We start from the raw sequence: 22,888 nt of genomic DNA, 5'->3' as shown, positions 1-22,888 counted from the left end.
CCTGTCCTTCACAATCTTCTTTCCTGGCAGCAGGTGAATTACACCATGACCTCCTTCTTGCCCGAGGAGCCCTCATGGGCTGACCATGAGCTCTTTTCACACAGAGAAGGGAAAGAAGCTGCATGCTGCAGGGCAGGTGCTCGGGTGGCAACACCCTTATGTGTAGCAGCAGGTTTAAAAGCACTCTGTTGTGAGAGTAAGCTGTTGGCAGAGGGAGTTTCAGATTCAGTTGGTCTGATTCCATGGGAAGAGATGAAGAGTATGCAGAACTCGCCTTTATTAAAGGTGTCTTAGATTCCGAATACAAAGAGAATCGTGTTTTTCTACCCGCACAGCCATCCTGGGAGGTATTTGACTTTCCCCCTTCATAGGAGGAAACCTGAGGTTCACAGAGAGAACTCGCTCTAATCAGAATCTCAGGCATGAAGTGCTGAGTCTTGTATCTCAGCACCTTCCACTGTGAGCACCTGGAAGGCACCCCTGGGCCCCCCCTCAAAGCAGGTGTGGCCATTCCCTCCAGCGGCCTAGTTGTGGCTGCCTGCGGGGCAGTGACAGCAGGAGGGGACTCATCTGAACTCAGCTCTGGGCTTGTCTTTGTCAGTGGGAGCTCCCCCGACTTCTGCCCACTCCAGCTTCTTCATTCTTCAGGAGAAAAGGTTGCTCAAGGAGACTCCAGGACTGGGGTCTGCCTCGTCACTGTCACCAGGAGGCTTTTTTTTTTTTTTCTTCCTGACTTGCCAGAGCTCCCCGTCAGTCCTCCCAGCGCCTCTGGAAGCAGAGCAGAAGCAGCTGTGGGATCCTGGCTGAGCAGCGTCCAGGTAAAGCAGTTGGGGGGTGGCCTGATGGGGAGCCTGAGATGTCACAGGTCTGAGCACAGAGCCAAGGCGGGCGGGGAACAGCCAGGAGGGACTGTAGGTTCTGCTGCTCGCTTGATTAAGGGGGTCAGCCGTGTGTATGTGTCATCGAGGTGGGCAGGGAAGGGGAGGGCTGTGCGTGTTGGGGGAGGATATATATGCCGGTGTGGCTGACACAGCGGAGCCTCACACCCGGAGGAGCCCGGTTACTGACAGCTCGCAGGTAGGCGACTGCGCGCGAAGCCCTCCGCCCCAAGACACGCTGCTGGGAGCCTGGGGAAGTGGCGGACTGGCGGGCGGGCGGCAAGGCTGTCTCCCCAGCCCCTCTCCTTTGTCCAGTGTAGATGCTGCTGGCCTCCCTTTAGATTATTCATTCATCTTTTCCGTTCTCTCATGGGGGTGAGGGCGGAGGGTAGAGGTGGAGGGGAGGGCTAAGGCTTTTATTCTGAAGAGAGATGCAGAAGAAGAGCTGAACTTGGAAAGGATTGGAAAAGTTTCCATTCTCCAGGTGTGGTCCTCACTTTGTCACTTGTCTGCGGCGAAGAGGTGGTTGTAGAAGTGAGGTTAGGGGAGCGGCAGGCACTGGCGGGGTGGGGCGGGGGCTTGCCTTGCAAGGCAACCCTTCGAAAGCGCCCCCCACTCCCGACCTACCCCTCCAGGCACACTTTAGGAGGGGTTTCTCTCTGTGATGACTTCCTTTCACAGTGAGTGCAGGCTGCTTTTCAACATATCACTGAACTCGATTGCGATTTGGCTTTTTCATCCCGAGGGAACCCTGCTCCCCTCGGCACCGAATACAAATCGCTAGTGGTGATGTGGGGAAGAGTTGGAGCCTGCCCTGGGCTTGACCGGTACCCAGCCGATCACGGTCGCTGTGTGTGAATTCCGCTGTGTATTTCCGAAGGGTTGACCTTGGTCTCCAGTCCCTCATTCTTTCGGAAGTCTGTTCTCTTTTTTGCATCTTTCCTCCTCCTGCCCATCTCTGCCACCTAAAGGTTTCTGCTGGGGTCCTGCGAAAATGACGTTCAGAACTCATCCAAACTCTGGCTCTCGCTCAGCCTCCTTTTCCTCTGTCTTTGTGCGTCTCTCTCCCTGTGGGTCTGGCTTTCCCCTCCCACCGCTACCCATCTTTATCCTCCCACATCTCATTCTGAACATGGCCAAGTTCTGGGGGAATTTCAAGTAAGTCAGGATGATTCGGGAAATGGACTATTTAAAGCAAGCAGCTTTGGACTTGAATACCCTGATCCTGGGTTTCAACATCTGTGTTTCGCTTCCTCGAGCAGCCCATAATTGCCCCAATTATAACCAATAACATTGTTCGGCAGACTAACAAAAGATGAGCTTTGCATGGCATTTGCCAGCAAGCCGAAACTGGAGTTTTCAACATAGAAGGTTTGGGGCTGGGGGGCGGGGGGTGGGAAACGGGTGACTGCCTGGCTTCTCCTCAAAACCTCCCAAGGAAATTGCTGCTCTCTGCCTGCCTGTGGGTGGCTGCTGCAGGCACGCTCCTCTTTCTCAAGTGTGGCAGGGAAAAAGGTCTGCACCCTTCCACCGATGATGCTGCAATACCTTTCACAAAAAGCATTCGCGTTCCTTTGGACTAGCTGAGTCTTCTGTGGGGGAGGGTCCCTGGAAAGACTGTCCCCCCAGCCATCACCTTGGTAGAAGGAACAGCTTCCACGGTTCCATGTGCTGCCTGTTGAGGGCGCTCTGATGCAGCTGAAGGGTCCTTGGGTGCAGTTCCGTCCTCCCTGGCTTTATCAGCTGAAGGCTGAGGGTACAGGGGATTTAGAGGATGCAGATTTAGCATTATCAAAAAAAGGGAGTAATTGCAGGATCAGGTGCAAAGCAGTGTTTCTGGAGCCCAAGACAGGAGCTGTTGTGAAGCTATTCTGTATTCAATCAATCAAGTATTTATTATGCTCCACCAAGCAGGGGTCGATCCATCAGAGGTGATAATAACAGCCTTTACATTCACACAGCGATTTACATCTTAACGCTTTCACACCCATTATCCTCGGCAACAGCAATGAGAGATGGTGTCATTATCTCCATGGCTCAGACGAAGAAACTGAAGCTGAGAGGTTAAATAATCTGTTTCAGGATGTGGCCGAGAGAGGACCGAGCCAGCCTTGCTGGCTCCAGTGCACGGCTCTCTACGAACCTGGGGTGCTCACAAACTAAGGGGGTGGGGATGAAGCAACACACAGTGAAAGAATTTGAGGACGATGCAAGGCTGGGTGTAATTAAGTCCTAAATTTCGTAGTCCAGACAGCAAGCGCTGTAGGAATTTGGAGGAAGGAGCGCTTTCTCAGAGTCCAGGATTTCAAGCCGGTCAGGGAAGGAGATAGAATCTGGATGACCCAAGGGGAGAGGGATGTGGAGGTGGCCGCCAGGACAAAGGCACAAAAAGAGGGCAAAGGAATATACATGTATTGAAACCTACTGTATGCCAGACAGTGAGCTAAACTTATCTATATGTCTATTTCATGCTAATGTGCACACACACACACAGTAGGGATGGGAGATCTGGGATGAGTTTTCTATACTTTTATCCATACTCAGCGAGACCCACACACACCCCACAAGCTCCAGCTCCCATGAAGGAAATCTACCTGATAAGAATCTGGCTAGAGAACAGGAGTAACAACAGCTTTCATGGCTTGAATGGCTGGGAGCTCATCACACTTCTATTTGAATGCCTTTAGGTCCTCCTAGTCACCAACATGCCACTTTCCTTCTAAACACAAACTAGCTGTGAGATTTATGGCATGCCTATTCGGGGGGCAAGCCGGTTTTCTGGACATCTTCCTAGATAGTCTATGATCACGTTCGGTGTTGATTTTCTATGATCCCGAGATTTTTCAAATACTGGATGATGCCTCAGTGTTGCAGATACACAGCATCACCAGCTCTGATGGGACTGACTGGGTGAGTGATGTGTGGAGCTGGCCCCCAAGGAGTCTGGGTCTTGGTGAAAATGTCAGCGGATCACCCGCACACACCCAGGGCTCTGCCTAGCCACCCAGGCTTGGAGCCAGCCTCCCCGTAGCTCACTCTCCACCCCTCCACCCAGTCCCCATTCATCGTTTCATTCATTCAGCCGAGAAACGTGCCTGGATTCCTGATGCAAGCCCGCAGTGCTGAGTGCCTGGGAAAACAGACCAGGCGGCTTGTCCTCAGCTCCTGGCCAATGTCACTCACTATTAATGGGTCCAGGCTGGTGGTCTCTGAAAGGGGTGTGTGTGCCCAACAGTCCAGCGGGCTTTGGAAAACACATTGAATTTTTTTATGTGGCTATCTTATCTTTCTTAATTTGCACTTTAGTGGGTATTATAATGTAGGTAACAAATAAATTGGGAAGATTTGCTCAAAACGGTTTGATTGCTTGAGGTATAAAGTTAAAGACATTTGAAGATTATTGGTCTTGGGACTTCCCTGGTGGTGTAGTAGCTGAGACTCCAGGCTCCCCCTCCCAATGCAGGGGGCCTGGGTTCCACCCCTGGTCAGGGAAATATATCCTGAATGTATGCCACAACTAAAAGTCTGCATGCTGCAAATAAGACCTGGTACAGCCAAATAAATACTGGGAGGAAAAAAAGGGTACTAGGCTTCCCCTGTAGCTCAGTGGTAAAGAGTCCACCTCTACCTGCAATTCAGGAGATGCAGGAGACAGGGGTTAGATTCCTGGGTGGGGAAGAAAACTTGGAGGAGGAAATGGCAACCCACTCCAGTATTCTTGCCTGGAAAATCCCATAGACAGAGGAGCCTGGTGGGCTGCAGACCATGGGGTCGCAAAGAGACACAAGTGGGCACACATGCACACTGATCTGTATCCATTGTTTTTTTGCTGATCTGTATTTTCTAATGTTTTTGAAAGGAAGATTAAGTGATTTTATTGTAAAAGCGATGGGGGAAAAAAACATTTATTTTTTATATAGGGAACCACAGGCCAGAATCAGGAAGATCCAAGACAAGAGTGATGACACCTTTCCACCTTTGCGACACCACTGACAGTAAATGCGCCTCTTAGGAATTCCCTGGTGGTCCAGTGATTAGGACTCGGCATTTTCACTTCTGGGACCTGGGTTCAATCCCTGGTCAGGGGGCAGCCAAAATATTTTAAAATAATATAAATAAAATTAAATTTAAAAAATAAAAAACTTTAAAAAAAGAAAAGAGGGGCTTCCCTGGTGGCTCAGTGGTAACAAATCTACTTGCCAATGCAGGAGACACAGGTTTGATCCCTTATCAGGGAAGTTCCCACATGTTGAAGAGCAGCTAAGCCAGTGTGCCACAACTGCTGAGCCTGTGCTCTGGAGCCTGGGAGCCGCAGCTACTGAAGCCTGCAAGCCCTAGAGCCCGAGCTTCTCAACAGAAGCCACTGCAACATGAAACTCGCAATCGCAACTAGGCGGTGGCCCCTGCTGGCCGCAACTAGAAAAAAGCCCTCAAAGCAATGAAGACCCAGCACAGCCAAAAATAAACAAGCAACATTTAAAAAGAAAAAAGAAAATGGGTCCATCTCTGCTCTGAGCCCCAGGTGGGCTGTTGTAACAAATATCTGGCCACTTATAAAATCAAAAATATTAATATTGACCATCTAATCCAACTGCCTCTTTTTGGAGAAGGGTAAACAGAGCCCCAGAGAAAGAAAGGGCCTTGCTCAAGATCCCATAAGAGGAGTTTGGTGGGCTACAGTCCACGGGGTCACAAAGAGTCAGACATGACTAAGCACTCAAAGCTCAAGATCCCAAAGGTGAGTGCAGAGCTGGAGCTGGAACCCAGGCCTCTTCCTCCCAAGGCACAGGGCTCTTGTTCATTCATTGCCCACGAGCTCCAGCACACCCGGTCTGTGTGGGGTGGGGACATGCTTAGCCCTCCACCTTCTCTACACCCACCTCCCACTCTCTTTCCAGGTGGGAATTTAGAAGCAGAGGAGGAACCTTTTTGGATGTAAGTCTATTAGAGGAAGAAAAGAAATAAAAGGGATTCAGTCATAACTGGTGAATAAGCAAAAGCTCAATGTAGGAGTCGGGGTTGCTATGGGTTAAAGAAATGAGACGACAAACCCTCGTGCTGGTGGGCAATGAAAAACCCCTTCAGGAACTGGGGACAGGCAGCAATAAAGAGGGTGTCAGTGGCAATGACATATTTACACTACCATGTGTAAAATAGATAATTAGTAGGAAGCTGCTGAATAGCACAGGGAGCCCAGCCTGGTGCTCGGTGACGACATAGAGGGGTGGGATGGGGTGGGGGAGAACAGAAGACACACTCAAGAGAGAGAGGAGATATAAATAATTACGACTGATTAGAGTGTGCCGCAGAAACCAATGTAACATTTAAAGCAATTATCCTCCAGTTAGAAAAACAAAAACAAAAAAAGGTGTATCATGAGAGAGGGACACCCAGAGTTCAGGACAAATGGAGCTCCTTGCAACAAATTTACCTGCAGGAAAAGACAGAAAACCACCAAAATCCTGTTTCTTTTCTTATTTTGGTCACGCAACTTGTGTAGCATGTGAGATCTTAATCGCCCAACCAGAGATCAAAGCCATGCCCTTGTAATGGAATCAGTGTCCTAACCACTGGACCACCAGGGAAGCCCCCTTGCCAAGATCAGTGAAACGTCTGATGAGAGGATGAGCTTGGAAATCAGATGTGTTGGGGTCTCAGTTCTGCCACTTCAAGTTATTTCGCCTCTTCAAGCCTCAGTCTTCTCAATTGTAAAATGGGGGCAATAACATTTACCCCATAGGATGGATGCTTACAAAGCCATCAAGACAGTGCCTGGCACAGAGGAGCGTGCTAAATATAATAATAATAATATGATTACTGTTAAATACAAATGGAGACCATCCCAATAAATGCCACCAGAATTTGTCAACCTTCCCAAAGCAGGACCAGCATGTGGAGTTTATGGTTTCCCAGAACATGTTGTAGAGTCAAAATACCTGAGTTTAAGTCCTGGCTTTTTTATAAGCTGGATTATCTTAAGTAAGTTGTTAACCTCTATAAACATATGTTCCTCTCAAAGAGGGGATAATATTAACCCTAGATTATAGGATTGTATTGGGCTTCCCTGGTGGCTCAGATGGTAAAGAATATGCCTGCAATGCAGGAGACCCAGGTTTGATCCCTAGGTCATCCCTAGGTCAGGAAGATCCCCTGGAAAAGGGAATGGCAACCCACTCCAGTATTCTTGCCTGGGAAATCCCATGGACAGAGAAGCCTGGTGGGCTATAAAGTCCACAGGGTGGCAAAGAGACAGACACGACTGAGCAACTAATGCTTTACAGGACTGTGTAAGAATATAAAACTTTTGTTACCAGCAAGAACATTCATACATGTGGCTGATGAGAAGGATGGGGGGAGATATGCCTCTAGCAGAAAACCTAGTCCCTCTTGCCTTCTCCACTAAAAGCACTAAAATTACAGGCTTTCTCATAGGTCATAAGACAAAACTCAATTAGCTTTTAGCTTCCGCTAAAGCTTCATACGTAATCCTCCAAACAGATAAGCAACTAATTATATTGCCCTTGGAAGCATGATTACAAACAAATAGATTAAATAGATTAAAGCTAAACACAGTGGTATTTTATCTTTATAAAGAGTGCTGTGGCTGAAATAAAAGGTAATTAAACATTTCTTTACTCAATACAAGATGTTCAGATGCATACCATCCCCATAAGGAAGTGTTAGCTGAGTTTGGTTCACAAAGTGAAGACAAACCATGTAAAATTTAGACACATTCAGGGAAATCTTATTTACTGACAGTCTCTATTGCACAATTAAAAACAACAATCACAACAAATCGGTTGTTCCCCCCATTTGGCAGGTGAGAAGACTGAGGCTCTCAAAGGTGAAACATGCCCAAAGTCACACAATTACAAAATGCAAAGATCAAATATAAACGTAACTCAGAAATTAATCAATTACTCGTCTACATTGCTCTTGGCATTAACTGACACACAGCTACAAAGAAAGCACACAGATGTTGTTACAATTTCTCAAAAAAGTGTTAACCTAGAACACAGTTGTACAAGGGTTGTGAGGATTACCCAAAGCAACAAAGTGCTGTCCCCTTTATGAGAATATATACTAGTCGCTCAGTTGTGTCTGACTTTTTGCAATTCCATGGGCTGTAGCCCACCAGGCTCCTCTGTTCATAGAATTCTCCAGGCAAGGATACTGGAGTGGGTAGCCATTCTCTTCTCCAGGGCATCTTCCCAAGGGGATCAACCCAAGGCTCAAACCTGGGTCTCCCGCATTGCAGGCAGATTTTTTACCATCTGAGCCACCAGGGAAACAAGACCCTTTATGAGAATAATTACATATATTTTGAGCTTTTATTTATTTTAATCTCATTTAAATACCAGAAACCACGTGTAAGTTTGGACTGTGTGGTAACTCCAATTTTTAGGATTCTTTGAATTGCAGAGCAGAATGAATAGCACTGAGTAAAGATTTTTCATTAAACAGTGGCGTCACTTGTTAAAAGTAATGGGTAGCAATCTCTGGCTTTCGGCTTCTTTTACTGCTAAATGCCCACTGACATTCATCAATCTTTCTGTTTCAGTATGGATGGAACTTTGTTTTGCCACACCATACAGCCTATGGGACCTTACTTCCCTGACCAGGGCTCAAACCTACATCCCCTGCCTTGGGAGCATGGAGCCTTTAACCACTGGCCCACCAGGGAAGTCCTGGATGGAACATTGTTACAAAAAAGAAATAAAAACTTTAGCCTCCAGCATCAGCTACTCTTTAAACTAATGCTAACTCATAAACAAAGATAATAACCAATCACGCCTCCCCAGCACTCAATTGCTACCAAGTGTTTTTCATTAAACTTAAGTGAAACACTTAAGTGAAACACCCAGGATGCAATTTTAAGATAATATTATTAATCACATACCTTAATTAGCCTGGGGGAGTAGAATAAGAGAACTGGCTGAATTTTTAAAAACGATTTTCTTATTTCTGAAAAATAAATTAAAATTTAAAATAAATAATAGCAAGGGATAGGACTTGGAGGGTTGAGTAGGGAGCTCAGAGATGACACATGAAAGGTTGGTGTACCAAGGATCAGAGTGAGGACTGGGCTAACCACAAGTAGATTTGATAAAGTTTCCCCAAGGGCCAAACAGTTTCCCATGCAAGAAAGGTATGGAATGGAACACATGCTCAATGTCCCAGGGGCTCATCTTTCCTTACCTCATCCTAAAAACCCATTTACCCAGAATTTGAGATAAGGAGTAACAGTCAATCCGCCAGACATTTGCTGAATGCGCAAGTTGCCACATTTAATGAAGTTCATGAAAAACCTCAGCAGGAGAGCATTTCATTAACATCTGTCACAACTTATCAGCTCAGCCTATGCAAACATTACGGATTGCAATTTTGTATTAGGAAGGAAAGGCAAAGGTCCTTTTTCTTCCGGCTTTTCCCTTCCTTCTGTGATGTACGGACACTGCCACCATGTGGCCATAGAGAACATAGCATGCTGAACAAAGTAGACTCAACTGTCTCTCCGCCCAGAATGAAACTGAGTAGAATGAGAAGCTTAAAGGCAACTACCAAATTAAACAAAGGATGTAACCAAGCAGTTTGAGACCTTTGCTGATATGGTGACTGTTTGGAACTCAAAAGATATATTCTCTTCAAAAGAGCCTATAAGTGGTGATGAGTCTTCATTGCTTGTCTACCAACAGGTTGCACCACTGCAGACTTAGCACATAGCACCATCCCAACCATGCCTCCCAGACACTGGCAACTAGTCTTTTTCCAGAACATGCATGGGGTTCCAGCTTTGGATGGCATCTGGCTTTGCTCTGGAGCAAAACTTGTTCCTAGCCCTCCCACCTGGAGTGGAACAATTAACTACCAGAAACTTGTCAGGCCATGGGCTTCCCTGGTGGCTCAGACGGTAAAGAATCCTCCTGCACTGCAGGAGACCTGGGTTTGATCCCTGGGTTGGGAAGATTCCCTGGAGGAAGGCATGGCAACCCACTCCAGTATTCTTGCCTGGAGAATCCCCATGGACAGAGGAGCCTGGCAGGCTATAGTCCATGGGGTCGCAAAGAGTAGGACATGACTGAGTGACTCAGCACAGTGATTTGTCAGGCAGGTCCTGAAGTGGCTTCTATGCCTGAGCATCCCAGGCTCCCAGGGAAGTGGGGGAGCCTCCTAAACACTCCCCAACTCTTATTTGTGAAGAATAGGCACTCCTGAGACACTCCACTGTCATCTATCAGACTTTCTTGAGCACCTCCTAAGCACCTGGCCCTGTGCTGGGTGCTTGAAATTCAGATAACCATAGAACATGATTTCTGCCCTTCAGGAAGTCACAGCCCAGTGGGAGAAATAGACACGTAAGTCCAAGCTTACAGTGTAGAGTGCTAAGTGCCAAACGGCAGACAATAATAGTATTACAGAGTGAAGGCTATGTCCTGGGCTCCTTCTTTGACAAACTTTTATTATACTTGTTCTGTGCTGGGTGCTGTTTTAACTGTGCCAGGTTGATATTTAAAGATATCAACCCATTAATCATCCTATAAGATGGTTACTCTTACTATCCCGGTTTTACAGATGAGAACCTGAGGGGCTGAGTTGCAGATGTGGGATTTTGCAGACCCAGGCAGTCTGCAGTGATGAGAAGATGAGAAAAGACAAATCCCTCCATTTAAAAAAAACCCAAACAAAGTAGAGCTACCATATGCTCCTGCAATCCCACTCCTGGGCTTGTATCCAGAAAAAAAGCATAATTCAAAAATATACATGCACCCCAATGTTCATACAGCACTATTTACAATGACCAAGACATGGAAGCAACCTGAATGTCCGCGGAAAAATGAATGGATAAACAAGCAGCGATACATATATATATAATGGAATATTACTCAATCATAAAGAATGAAATAGTGCCATTTGCAGCAACATAGATTATCATACTAAGTGAGAAAGACAAATTATATGATATCACTAATATGTGGAATCTAATAAAAAAGGATACAAAATGAATTTATTTACAAAACAGACTCACAGACACAGAAAACAAACTTATGGTTACCAAAGGGGAAAGGCTGTGGTGGGGGCGGGAGGATAAATCAGGGGGCTGGGATTAACATATACACACCATACTATATAGCACAAGGGACTCTACTCAATATTCTGTAATAACCTACATGGGGAAAAGAATCCAAAATACATATAAGTGAATCACTGTGCTGTACACCTGAAACTATCACAACATTGTTGATCAATTATAAAAGTAAAGTTTTTTTTAAAAGAAAACGGGAATCCTAGCAACCCCATCTCATAGGTCTGTTGTGCCTGTTTGACGGACAGGTCTCCAGGGCTCACTTCTTCTCTCCTTGATGTACCTCACAATGCCACACAGACAGAGGAGACTCACCTAACTCAGACCAGAGAGGGCTTCCCCCAGGGGACAACTCCGTGTGAAGTGTGAGCTAGAGACGGGTATTCTGGGCAGAAGGAAGAGCAGGGACCAAGACACAGAGGCATGAAGGGACCTGATAGATTTGGAAATTATGTGTGACTCACGAGGACTAGAGGAGATTCAAGGTTGAATGACAGGAGCTGAAGCCAGAGAGCTGGGTGGGAGTTGGGCTGAGTCCCATGGGGGATCAGAGAATTAAAGAATGAGGGAATCATCAGACGTGGAGATGGCTTGGTGGGAGGCTGGATCATTGGGTAGACTAATTAGAGGGTGATCACAATAACCAAAGTAATAAATCTCAACTAAGGTACTATCCCCTGAGATATAGGAGAAAGATGCATATGAGGCATATTCATTTGAAAAGACAGTCTGTTACACAACTTAGCAACTAAGCAACAACAACATTTGAATACATGTTCAAGTTCATTAGCACAGACCTCCCAACCGGTAGGGTAGAGGGTGAACCCTGTAGATGGCAAACATGACCCTGGTTCACCTGGAATGGGCCTCTCTTTCAGAAGGGGCTTCCCTTAGGAAGACAGCCCCAGCAAGGCTGCCTGCTCACCGTCCCCTCCCACCCATGCTGTGTTCTCCCTTCCTCTATGTCTTTGCTTTTTGTTTGTTTATCTTTCAGCTGTGCCGTGTGGCAGGTGGGATCTTAGTTCCCTGACCAGGTATCAAATCCGTACCCCCTCCATTGGCAGCGTGGACTCTTAACCACTGGACCACCGTGGAAGTCCCTATGCCTTTGGAAAGTCATTCCCTGCGTCTTCTCTGTCCTCTTGGCAGACTCTTTTTGTGATAACTGGAGTACAATTGCTCTACAATGTTGTGTCAGTCACTGCTGTACAATGAAGTGAATCAGCTATAGGTATACATATATTCCATCCCTCTTGAACTTCCCTCCCACCCCACCCCCATCCCACCCCTCTAGGTCTTCAGAGCGCTGACCTGAGCTCCCTGTGCGATACACAGGTACCACATTATCTAGCAATCCCAGTACTGGGCATATGCCCTGAGAAAAGACACATGTACCCCAATGTTCATTGCAGCACTGTTTCAAATAGCCAGGACATGGAAGCAACCTGAATGTCCATCAACAGATGAATGGATAAAGGAGATGTGGTACATGTATATGATGGAAGATTACTCAGCCATTACAAAAATTGGGTCATTTGTGGAGATGTGGATGGACCTTGAGTCTGTCATACAGAGTGAAGTAAGTCAGAAAGAGAAAAACAAATATCCTATATTAACGCATATATGTGGAATCTAAAAAAATGGTACAGATGAACCTGTCTGCAGGGCAGAAACAGAGATGTGGATGTAGAGAGTGGACAGGCAGACACAGGGGAGAAGGGGAAAGAGGGATGAATTGGGAGACTAGGATTGAATATATACACTGCCACGTGAAAAATAGACAGCTAGTGGCAACCTCACTCATTATTCAAAACCCATCTCAGATGTCACCTCAATAACTTAACAAGCATTGACCATTGATTCAGTCGCCATACTCTTGGTATGAAAAGCTTGGATGATGCCCAGGAAGAGCTGGCATGGTTTCCGTGCATGGCCAGTGGCCACGGATCAACCCCCCTCCTCCTCCCACTGACTAGCGCCATCGCACACCTATTTTCTACCTCTGCTTCTCAAACTCTAAGCATGTATACAAATCACCTGAGAATCTTACTAAAAAGACAGATCCAGATTCAGTAGATCTGGGGTAGGGACCGAAATTCTGTTTTGCTTACAAGATCCCAGGAGATGCTGCTGGTCTGCAGACTGCATTTGAATAGTAAGGCTTATACATTGTCTCAGTGTAGTCTAATTAAAAAGTAATAAAGGCCATTATTTGTTTTTCTATGCTGAATACTCAAGGTAAAATTTACATACAAGGAAACACACAGAATCTAAATGTACAATTCAGTGAATTTCTAGCAAACGTATACACCCCTGTGACCTACACCTCAATCAAGAACATTTCACATTTCCAGAAAGTCCCCTCATTCCCCTTTCCATTTAACCCTCCAAATAAAGTTGATTCTACAGGGACCCAAAGTGATGCAGTCCAAGAAAATAGCTTTCCGATGCAGGAGACTCGATCACAGGATAAGTCTAAAGGGAAACAGGAAGAACTGCATTTCTTTGAGGCAATCCTACATAAAGAATATAAATGACTGATCTAACTCATAATCATTGGTGCTATTACCTTAGAATAGTCTCTTTGGTCGTTTTTCAATAAATGACTCCATCTGCCTGGCCCTGTGCTTTGCACAGAATAACAAGCTGAACATATCAGCTCTGTGTGCAGAGAGCTGGCTCCCATCAAGGAGGAGAAACAGACAAGAAACCTAGCAGATGCTTCCCAGAAGAGTGAATTTGGGGCTGCAGGGCATTCCTGGCCAAGGCAGGGGAGGATGAGTCATTCATAAATCTCCTATGTTACACATCTCATACTCTGCAAAACATTTCTTATGGATCTCATTTTTGCAACAGCCCCGGGCCAAGGCAGGTACCAGTGTTTCCCATTAAGAGCTGTGAAAAGTGAGACTGGGAGGGGCTGTCTCAAGGCCACAAGTGGGCCTTGCAAGTGGGGCCTGCAGCTCCCTGGAAGCTCTCATGCACGTGGAGGCCAGTTGGATAGCAGGAGTAACAGGTGTGCCTGCTTCCCCATCCCCATCCTAGAACCCAGATGTGCCTGTGCGTGAACATCACCCCTGGCAAACAGGCTGGGCCACCTGTGCCCTTGACCATCCAACCCCTATTGGGAAGTGGAATCCAGGGCACTGTGCCCTGGATGAGGGTCTCCAGCTCCTACCGGCCCCCAGAGAAGGGCTGTGCTAACGGTGCCCACCCTCACTTGTGTTTTAGCGTCTGGCTTCCAGCTCCTGCACCATGAAAATCCTGTTTTGTGACCTCCTGCTGCTCAGCCTCTTCTCCAGCGTGTCCAGCAGCTGTCAGAAGGACTGTCTGGTCTGCAGAGAGAAGCTCCGCCCCACTCTTGACAGCTTCAGCCTCGAGGTAGGTCCAGGAGTTTGGACCCTGTCTTCCCCTCCCCGCCCAGGTCACATGACTCTCCCAGTGTGGGATGGTCCCTAAGAAACACACGTGGACTTGAGCAGCTTCTGAAATCAAACCCTGTCATTGTCCCACGTTTCCACATTTGAGTAAAGACCCACCCAGGCCGCTGTTTTGTTCCTATTATTAAAAGCATTCACACTCATTCTAGAGAATTTGGCAAATTCCAAGAACTATGAAAAGAAAAAATTAAAGTCACCTTTAATCTCACCAGTCAGAGAAAAAAATCTTAGTTTTTTCACTTGCTGTTTTATACCAAGATAAGTTTCCCATTATTAGCATTATTTTAAGTATACTTGACTTAACCAATCCCTCCTGCTGAGCATGTAAGTTGTCCTCCAGTTTTGATGTTATAGACAATTCTACAGTGAACACCTACGTGCTGTCTTGTATTTATTTGAGCACTAAATTTCACTAAGTCAGCTGCTTTCTCCACTGCTTTTATTACTGTTTAAATAGTTATTCCTTTCCTACTAAATCCAATATAACTCGATTACTTTTTCTTTGTAGTCAAGAGAACTCCTTTCAAAAGATGTCATGTTTGGAACTCCTCAATCTTAAGAGTCACCTTTTCCCTCCTGTCCCTTGAGGCAAGTGTACAAATATAGAAACCAAGTACTCACATTGGGCTGACACACAGACATGAACAGACACAGCCCCCTGACCCACCAAAACACCACGCTCCTCCCATGCCACCTCAGTGGCTTTCGAGCCTGTTTTCTGAACAGTAATAACCATGAAATCATGAAGAAGCATCCCGAGAACCCATTCAAATTCATCCATTCTCCTCCTCCAGTCATTGTGGGTTTTCTGAGCACCTGCTATGCACGAAGCACCTACTATGCGCCAAGCACTGGGCTAGACCAAGGGCCCCAAGGCGAGCAGACAGATAGTGGGAGAGAAGAACCCACAATCCTTTCCTGAGAGTAATTACTGAGCAATGGGGAAGCAAGAGCAGTGGACCCCAACCTAGTCTAGAGGGGTGGAGGGGGCTTTGGGAGGAACTGAAGCCTCTAAGGAGACCTCAAGATGGTCAAAGAGGCAGGGAGTGAGCCCAGGTGCCCAGGTAATGAGGGAGGCACAGAGTGGGGGAGGAGCGCACATGCGCAAATGCCTTTTGGGGGGAGGGGAGTGGCATGTAAAGAATTGAGGCAAGCTGGATTTGGCTAGAACACAGAAGACCCACATGCCTTTTCTGTGCAGGCCAGAGAGGCTTAAAATTTGACCCAAAACAAAACACTTTCCCGTGGTCTCAGTCAACAGAGCAGACCGGTAGTTCACAGGTAAACCAGTGAAGGAGCTGATAAAGGAATAATCTCATCATTGTCACACTCTTGACAAAGACTGAAAGTTGTACACAATTCCTAAATCACAAGTTTTAACTGCAACCCTATATCTCCCACTCCAAGAAGCATGAAGATATGTGTACACCCATGTTTATGGCAGCATTACTCACGATAGTCAAAAGGTAGAAAAGACTCAAATGACCGACGAGAGACGGATGGATAAACAAAACATGGTCAATGCGGACAATGGAATATTATGCAGCTTTTAAAAAGGAAGGGAATTGTGATACAGGCTACATCATGGATGAGCCCTGAAGATGTATGCTGTCACAAAACGACAAATACTGTAGGATTGCACTTACCTGCAGTTCAAGACCAGTCAAGACTCAGAGACAGAAAGTAGAATGGGGCTGCCAAGAGCTGGGGAAACAGGGAGAGGGGAGTTAGTGTTTAATAAATACCAAGTTTCAGTTTGGGAGAACGAAAAATTTCTAGAGATGGGAGCAAGGGTTGATGGTAACCCAACAAAGTGAATGTACTTAATGCCACTGAGATGTACTCTTAAAATTGTTCCAGTGTAAATTTGATGGTAATTGGATTTTACAATAGAAAAAAAAGTATTTGGAGCTCAACTGTAAGGATAACACTGAGTCTGCACTAGTTTGTTTTTTCTTTTTTTCCACAAATTTAGGTAACTTGTTGAGAGCAAACATCATGCCTGACTGTGAAGCACTGTGATGTTCCGGCTCCCGGGACACCTTGACCTTGGGTGCCAATTGTAAGATGACAGAGGCCACCAGGGCAGGTTCCCTCCAGCCTCCTTATTGTCACCTCAGGATCTGTGCTTCTGCTCCTTCTTCTTCCCCCTTCCTGTGTACCACTGATTTTCCTGCTGGAAATTCTTTTTTCCCATCTCCCACTTGCTCTTTCTTTCCCTTTGTTGTCCTGTTTTGGAAGAGTATCCCCATTTGCAACTTGGACCCCCTCACAGTTGCCTCGCCCCTTTGCTGTGCTCGAGCTCAGTTGCTCAGTGGTATCTGCCCGCATGGGCTGTAGCCCGCCAGGCTCCTCTGTCCATGGGATTCTCCAGGCAAGAATACTGGTGTGGGTTGCCATTTCCTTCTCCAGGGGACCTCCCCTACCCCGTGACTCGAACCCGTGTCTCCTGCACTGCAGGCAGATTCTTTAACGCTGCCCCCCCTGGGAAGCCCGCCTTAACTCCTTAGCCAATCTCCAAGGTCACCAGCAGTTTCTAACCACAGAAACCTTCGCCAATGTGCAGGCTTCCCCTCCTCGTCCTCTCTGGTGAACCCCGCTCTCTTCTCCACTCTGACTCTTCCTTTTCTGCCTCCTGTTAGAGCCCCATTTCTCTTCCTGCCCCCTCCAAACACAAGTGGTAACCAAGATTCCCTGTTCTTACCTCCATGTCCTTTCTTCTTCCCAGCGTCTGCTTTCCCCAGGCAGCAGGTACACTTTTTGCCTCCTCTCTGCTGGGATCCCATCACTTTCCATAGTTCCTGGGAAATCCATGCTTCCCTTCCCTCCCCACAGCTCCAAGAACCTGTCCTGCCATCTTGCTCATGCCTCCGACTCCTCCCCCAGCCAATAAGCCCTTCACTGCTACTCAGGAGAGGATGCCTTGCTGATTCCCCACCAGCCCCCAATTGAGCCAGCCCCTAGCACCTTTGTTCTCTGACAATTACTTGCATCTGCTGGGCTATCTCTTAGGTGCTTCTTTGCCAATTAATCTGGGCTTCTCCAGCACACAGTACAGTGTGGCACAGGGCAGTACTCAATAAACAGGTCCCGTGGAAACCGGAGGGCTTCCCAGATGGTGCTAGTGGGAACCCGCCTGCCAATGCAGGAGATGAAAGAGATACAGGTTCGAACCCTGGGTCTGGAATATTCCCTGGAGGAGGAAATGGCAACCCCCTCCAATATTCTTGCCGAGAGAATCCCATGGACAGAGGAGCCTGATGGGCTACAGTCCGTGGAGTCACAAAGAGTTGGACACGATGGAAATGACTTCGCATGCAAGCACAGGGAAACTGTAACATTCCAAGGCCTTTTAGTCTCCTAACGGGTGCAGATGCTTTAGAGGTTTTGCACAGGTGTCTTTCAAAGCCAGGAAGGAATTTGGAGCTAGTTTCTATTTCTCCGTAGCATCTTAAATCTCTGGGATCTGGAAAACACTAAGAAAATGGCCAGTTCCCGCTTCAGAGTGATGGATGACCTCTTGCAAGTGCCTGTTGACCCCCAGAGGACCTGGTTGCCTGGGTGTTTCTAGCTTATATTCACTTTTAACCTATTTTTTTTTTTAAAGTTTTATGAAATGCCTAGAATCGAGACAACCACATCTCACTTCCAAATCTTGCAACCCTTGACTATGTCCTCTCTGTGAAAGATGGGAGGACTCAGATATTTAGGCAAGGGTCACTGTCCGCCCCCACCCCAATCCTTCCACCAAATGATGGGATCCCAATATATTCCCAGGACCTTCCGGACCCTTGGCTTCATCAGGAATTTCATTTGTTCTCCCTCCAGGGCAATGGTCCAAGCATGCCTGCCTTTTTGTTAGACTATCATTTTGGTAAGTAAATGACTAGCACACAAGCCAAATGATTGGAAAGTCCTGGGCTTTCAGCTAATTGAGAATGATACTTACCCTACCAGCTTACGAAGAAAAAAGCTAGATTCACCGAGTCATTTTAGTGACCAAGAAGAAGGTAACTCCCAAGAAAGTTCTGCTTTGTTGTTGTAGTAGTTTAGTTACTCAGTCATGTCCAACTCTTTGCGACCTCACAGACTGTAGCCCAACAGGCTCCTCTGTCCATGGGATTTCCCAGGCAAGAAAACTGGAGGGGGTTGCCATTTCCTTCTCCAGGCAATCTTCCAGACCCAGGGATCAAACCCGTATCTCCTGCATTGGCAGGCAGATTCTTTACCCCTGAGCCACCAGGGAAGCCAAGAAAGATCTAGGGAAACTTATTTAAATTCCCTAAAACTCTATTAACAGCAGAAGAGTTACTACTTCTGGTAGTTTCTGTCTTCATTACACAGAAAATCTTAGTAGTTGACTTGCCCTGCTGCTGCTGCTGCTGCTGCTGCTAAGTTGCTTCAGTCGTGTCTGACTCTGTGTGACACCATAGACGGCAGCCCACCAGGCTCCCCCGTCCCTGGAATTCTCCAGGCAAGAACACTGGAGTGGGTTGCCATTTTCTTCTCCAATGCATGAAAGTGAAAAGTGAAAATGAAGTCGCTCAGTCGTGTCTGACTCTTAGCGACCCCATGGACTGCAGCCTTCCAGGCTCCTCCGTCCATGGGATTTTCCAGGCAAGAGTACTGGAGTGGGTGCCATCGCCTTCTCCCCTGACTTGCCCTAGGAGTTCCTAACACATTTTTCTTTTGTGCTGCGCATCTGCTGGCCCACTAGCATTGGCTCTCTGATATACTGGCAGAACCTCCCAAAGCAAATAGGTCCCAAGTGTCTCTTGGTCAGAAGTGGCTGGATTCCTTAGAGGCAGAAACATGACAATCTGAATGAATTGTTTATTTTCCTTCTGTAGGGCTCACTAATCTTTGATCCTAGACATTCAGATGACCCTTTGCTCATTGACTTCCCTCCCCCATGCAAAGCCCAGCTTTACAGATCAATTTGGCATCAATCTGGGACTTTCCAGATGCTCCTCCATGCTGTGTCTGAATATAGCAATGTCATCAGAGTGGGCTGTGAAAACGTGTCCAGCTCACTTAATGGGCCATTAACCCATCTCTGCAAACAGGCTGGTGAGTCCCTCAGACCAGAGAGTGTAGTCAGTAAGCTCATATGCCCATCTGGTGCTACAAATGTTGCCGTCAATTTGGATTCCTCATTTTTTTTTGCCCCAAAACCTTCTCCTAAATCAGGAATTAAGATCCGTTTTTTAGTACCTAATCATCTAACAGTATGTTGAGTCTCGGTAACAGCTATACATCTGGTTTGATCATAGAATTTCATTTCCTCTGATTGACATGCAATATAATTACCATCTGGGCTTAGAAACCCAGGGGCTTGCAGAAGATCTTAGAGACTCTAGGCTTAACAGTTTCCACTTGTTCCTGTAAATGGACAGAGCAGAACAAGGCAACGAGCACTTTGAGGATCCTATCCATGTGAGGACTGAACCAAGTGTGTTCAAAAGTCCTTTTGAGTCCAACAAGTCTACGCTTATGACCGCACAAGTCACGCTGGGACTTGAACCCAGCAAAACCCCAGGATGGAACTTGAACCCACTCCTTTTTTTTTTTTTTTTAATGTGACTGCTCCAGGTCTTAGTTGCAGCACACTGGAGTTTTCATTCTCACATGCTAGATTTTCACTGTGGCATGTGGGAGTGAGTGTGTGCTCAGTCACTCAATCGAGTCTGACTCTTTTTGGCCCCATGGACTGTAGCCCTCTAGGCTCTTCAGTCATGGGATTCTCTAGGCAAGAATACTGGAGTGGGTTGCCATTTCCTCTTCCAAGGGATCTTCCTGACAGAGGGATCAATAGCCACGTTTCCTGTGCCTCCCTCATTGGCAGGCAGATTCTTTACCAAGGAGCCACCTGGGAAGCCCTTAGTAGCAGGATGAGGGATCTAATTTCCTGACCAGGGATGGAACCCAAGTGTCCTATATTGGGAGTGCAGAGTCTTAACCACTGAATGACCAGGAAAGCCACTGTCTTTTAATTGAAATTGCACACCTGGTCTCAGGACTTAATGAAGCTTAGATTCTTTATGTCTCCTTGCACAAAGAATTCCGTAAGAGACAAAGTGATAGGTAGTAAGTGGATTTATTTAGAGATACACATTCCATAGACAGAATGCAATCTGTCTCAAAAGGAGAGAATGGCCCTAGAAGAAATACATTTCACAGACAGAGTGTGGGCCATCTCAGAAGGCAAGAGGCCCCAGAACATGGGGTGGTTAGTTTTTATGGGCTGGATGATTTCATGGGCTAATGAGTAGGAGAATTATTCCAGTTATTTTGGAAAAGGGGTAGAGATTTTCTGGAATTGGGCCGCCGCCCACTTTTTGACCTTTTATGATCAGCCTCTGAACTTTCATGGCGCCTGTAGGTGTGTCATTTATCACAGTGCTAATATCACAGCGAGCATATGAAGAGGCTCAAGGTTCACTGGAAGTCGAATCTTCTGCCATCTTTTATCTACTCGTTAGCCCATGAAATCACCCAGCCCATAAAAACTAACCACCAGTTTATGTCATATCCTCTAGGGCTATGTCATTTGATTAGAGGTTTTATCCTTCCCGCTTCCCTCCTATTTCACTTCTTCTGGCTTTCCCGGTGTTACCCATGCTTTCTGCTTCCTCCTTGACTCTGTAGAGTAGGGTTTCTCAGACTCTGTGGATGTATTAAGCTGGATAATTATTTGTTGGGGTGCGGGGTGGGCTGTCCTTTACATTACAGGTTGTTTGCCAGTGTTCTTGTGAAATGGAGCAGGACCCTGGGGGTCCTCCTGGGTACAAGTCCTTTCTGTGTCCCCCAATTCTTGTTTATAGGAAATAGGTCTCCTTCAGTCTCCTGAACCTGCCCTGAGTTCCAAAGGGAAGTTGCTAATCAGGGAAGGTAGGGGATGCCAGGAGCAGGGAGGAGCAGTCAAACAATAGTGCAGCCATTCTTGGTTCCCCTCAAGGAACATACATAACAATACCTTTGAGTTCAAAGAGCTGACTCATTAGAAAAGACCCGGATGCTGGAAAAGTTGGAGGCAAGAAAAGTAGGGGATGATGGAGAATGAGATGATTGTGTGGCAGCACCAACTCAATGGACATGAATTTGAGAAAACTCCGGGAGGTGGTGAAGGACAGGGAAGCCTGGCGTGCTGCGGTCTGTGGGTTGCAGAGTCAGACACGACTTAGCGACTGAATGACGACAACGACCTTTGAATTCCTCTGTGGGACCTACGGCCCCCACCCAGGTGGATGATGTCTTCAAGCTGAGCACAAGATTCCTGGAACATCTGTTACCACCAGCCATTCAGAACAAAGTCACACACCCTGCAGCCTCCACCCCAAATCTTGCCTATAAAAACTTCTCCCCGAAATCTATCAGGGAGTTCCGGGCTTTTGAATAGGAGTCACCTATTCGCCTTGCTTCACAGCACCCCAAGAGTAAATCAGGCAGAGAGGGTGGAAAGCAGACGGCAGACTCACATGCTGACCGGATGGAGAAACGGGGTCCTGAGAAGGGGGATCCTGGAGAGGTGCCCAGGGCTCTACACCTGAACCAGCTGGGGAGGAAGGTGACGTTCAGAGAGAGAGACAGAGCAAAAAGATAGACTTGGGGTGGAAAAAAGTAGGAGTGAAGTACTGATATATATGCTACAATCAGTATTTCATTCAAACCTGTTCCACACATACTGAAAAAGTATATCAGAAAAGAATTAAAGTCACCTGCTAGTAATAAACACCTGAAGTGACACCTTTAATAAGATGGAGATTTAGGAGTTCTCAGGTGGCTCAGTGGTAAAGAATCCACCTGCCAATGTAGGAGACTCGGGTCCTATCCCTGAGTCGGGAAGATCCCCTGGAGGAGGAAAAGGCAACTCACTGCTGTGTTCTTGCCTGGGAAATCCCGCGGACAGAGAGGAGCCTGCTGGGCTACAGTCTGTGGGGTCGCAAAAGAGTTGGACGAAACTTAGCAACTAAACAACAGTACCTGGTAGTCCACCGGTAGGATTCGGGCTTTCACTGCTGTGACATGGGTTCAGTCCCTGGTTGGGGAACTGAGATCCCACAAGCTGCGCTGTGTGTCCCCCGCCCACCAAAAGATGGAGATTTGATTCCTCACACAGAAGTCAGGAGGAGAAAGTGGGAGATGCTCAAGTGGAGGTATGAGCATGACCACATCTTGGAGAAGCTTGGCAGCAACAAAAGGAGGGCAGGGCCAGAGTGGTAAAGGCAATCAGGAGAAGTCAGACTGAAGGACACGTTTTGAGGATTTGGTGGAACAGATGTTGAAGCCTGTGATTTAAGCTGCATGCGTATCTCACTACTCGGTTAGAGATCAAGTTGGAAACCTTGCTCATAGAGGCACGTGTACCACTCTGAACACCCAGGTGGAAGTGTTTGCTCCCCAGAGAGCCCCAATGGGGCACACACGCATCTTCTCACATCCTGCACCTGTCCAACCAGAGCAGTAACTCCTGATGCTCTGTAAGC

General features: G+C 46.9%; 1 protein-coding gene across 3 annotated transcripts in view; it reads left to right on the top strand.

The window, feature by feature from the left end:
• Window positions 1–742: 742 nt before the first annotated feature.
• Window positions 743–22,888, top strand: part of PNOC (prepronociceptin) — a 29,356-nt gene continuing 7,210 nt past the window's right edge. The window contains exons 1-2 of one of the 3 annotated variants that reach the window (XM_015472398.3): window positions 743–818; window positions 14,194–14,343. In XM_015472398.3, the coding sequence (XP_015327884.3) occupies window positions 14,218–14,343 (126 nt within the window). In that variant the 5' untranslated portion in view covers window positions 743–818; window positions 14,194–14,217. 3 annotated transcript variants of the gene reach the window in all.

The sequence above is a fragment of the Bos taurus genome, chromosome 8 (genome assembly GCF_002263795.3).
Source record: "Bos taurus isolate L1 Dominette 01449 registration number 42190680 breed Hereford chromosome 8, ARS-UCD2.0, whole genome shotgun sequence".
NCBI lineage: Eukaryota > Metazoa > Chordata > Mammalia > Artiodactyla > Bovidae > Bos > Bos taurus.
Note: the sequence above shows the minus strand (reverse complement) of the source record. Positions and strands in the feature narration are given on the sequence as shown.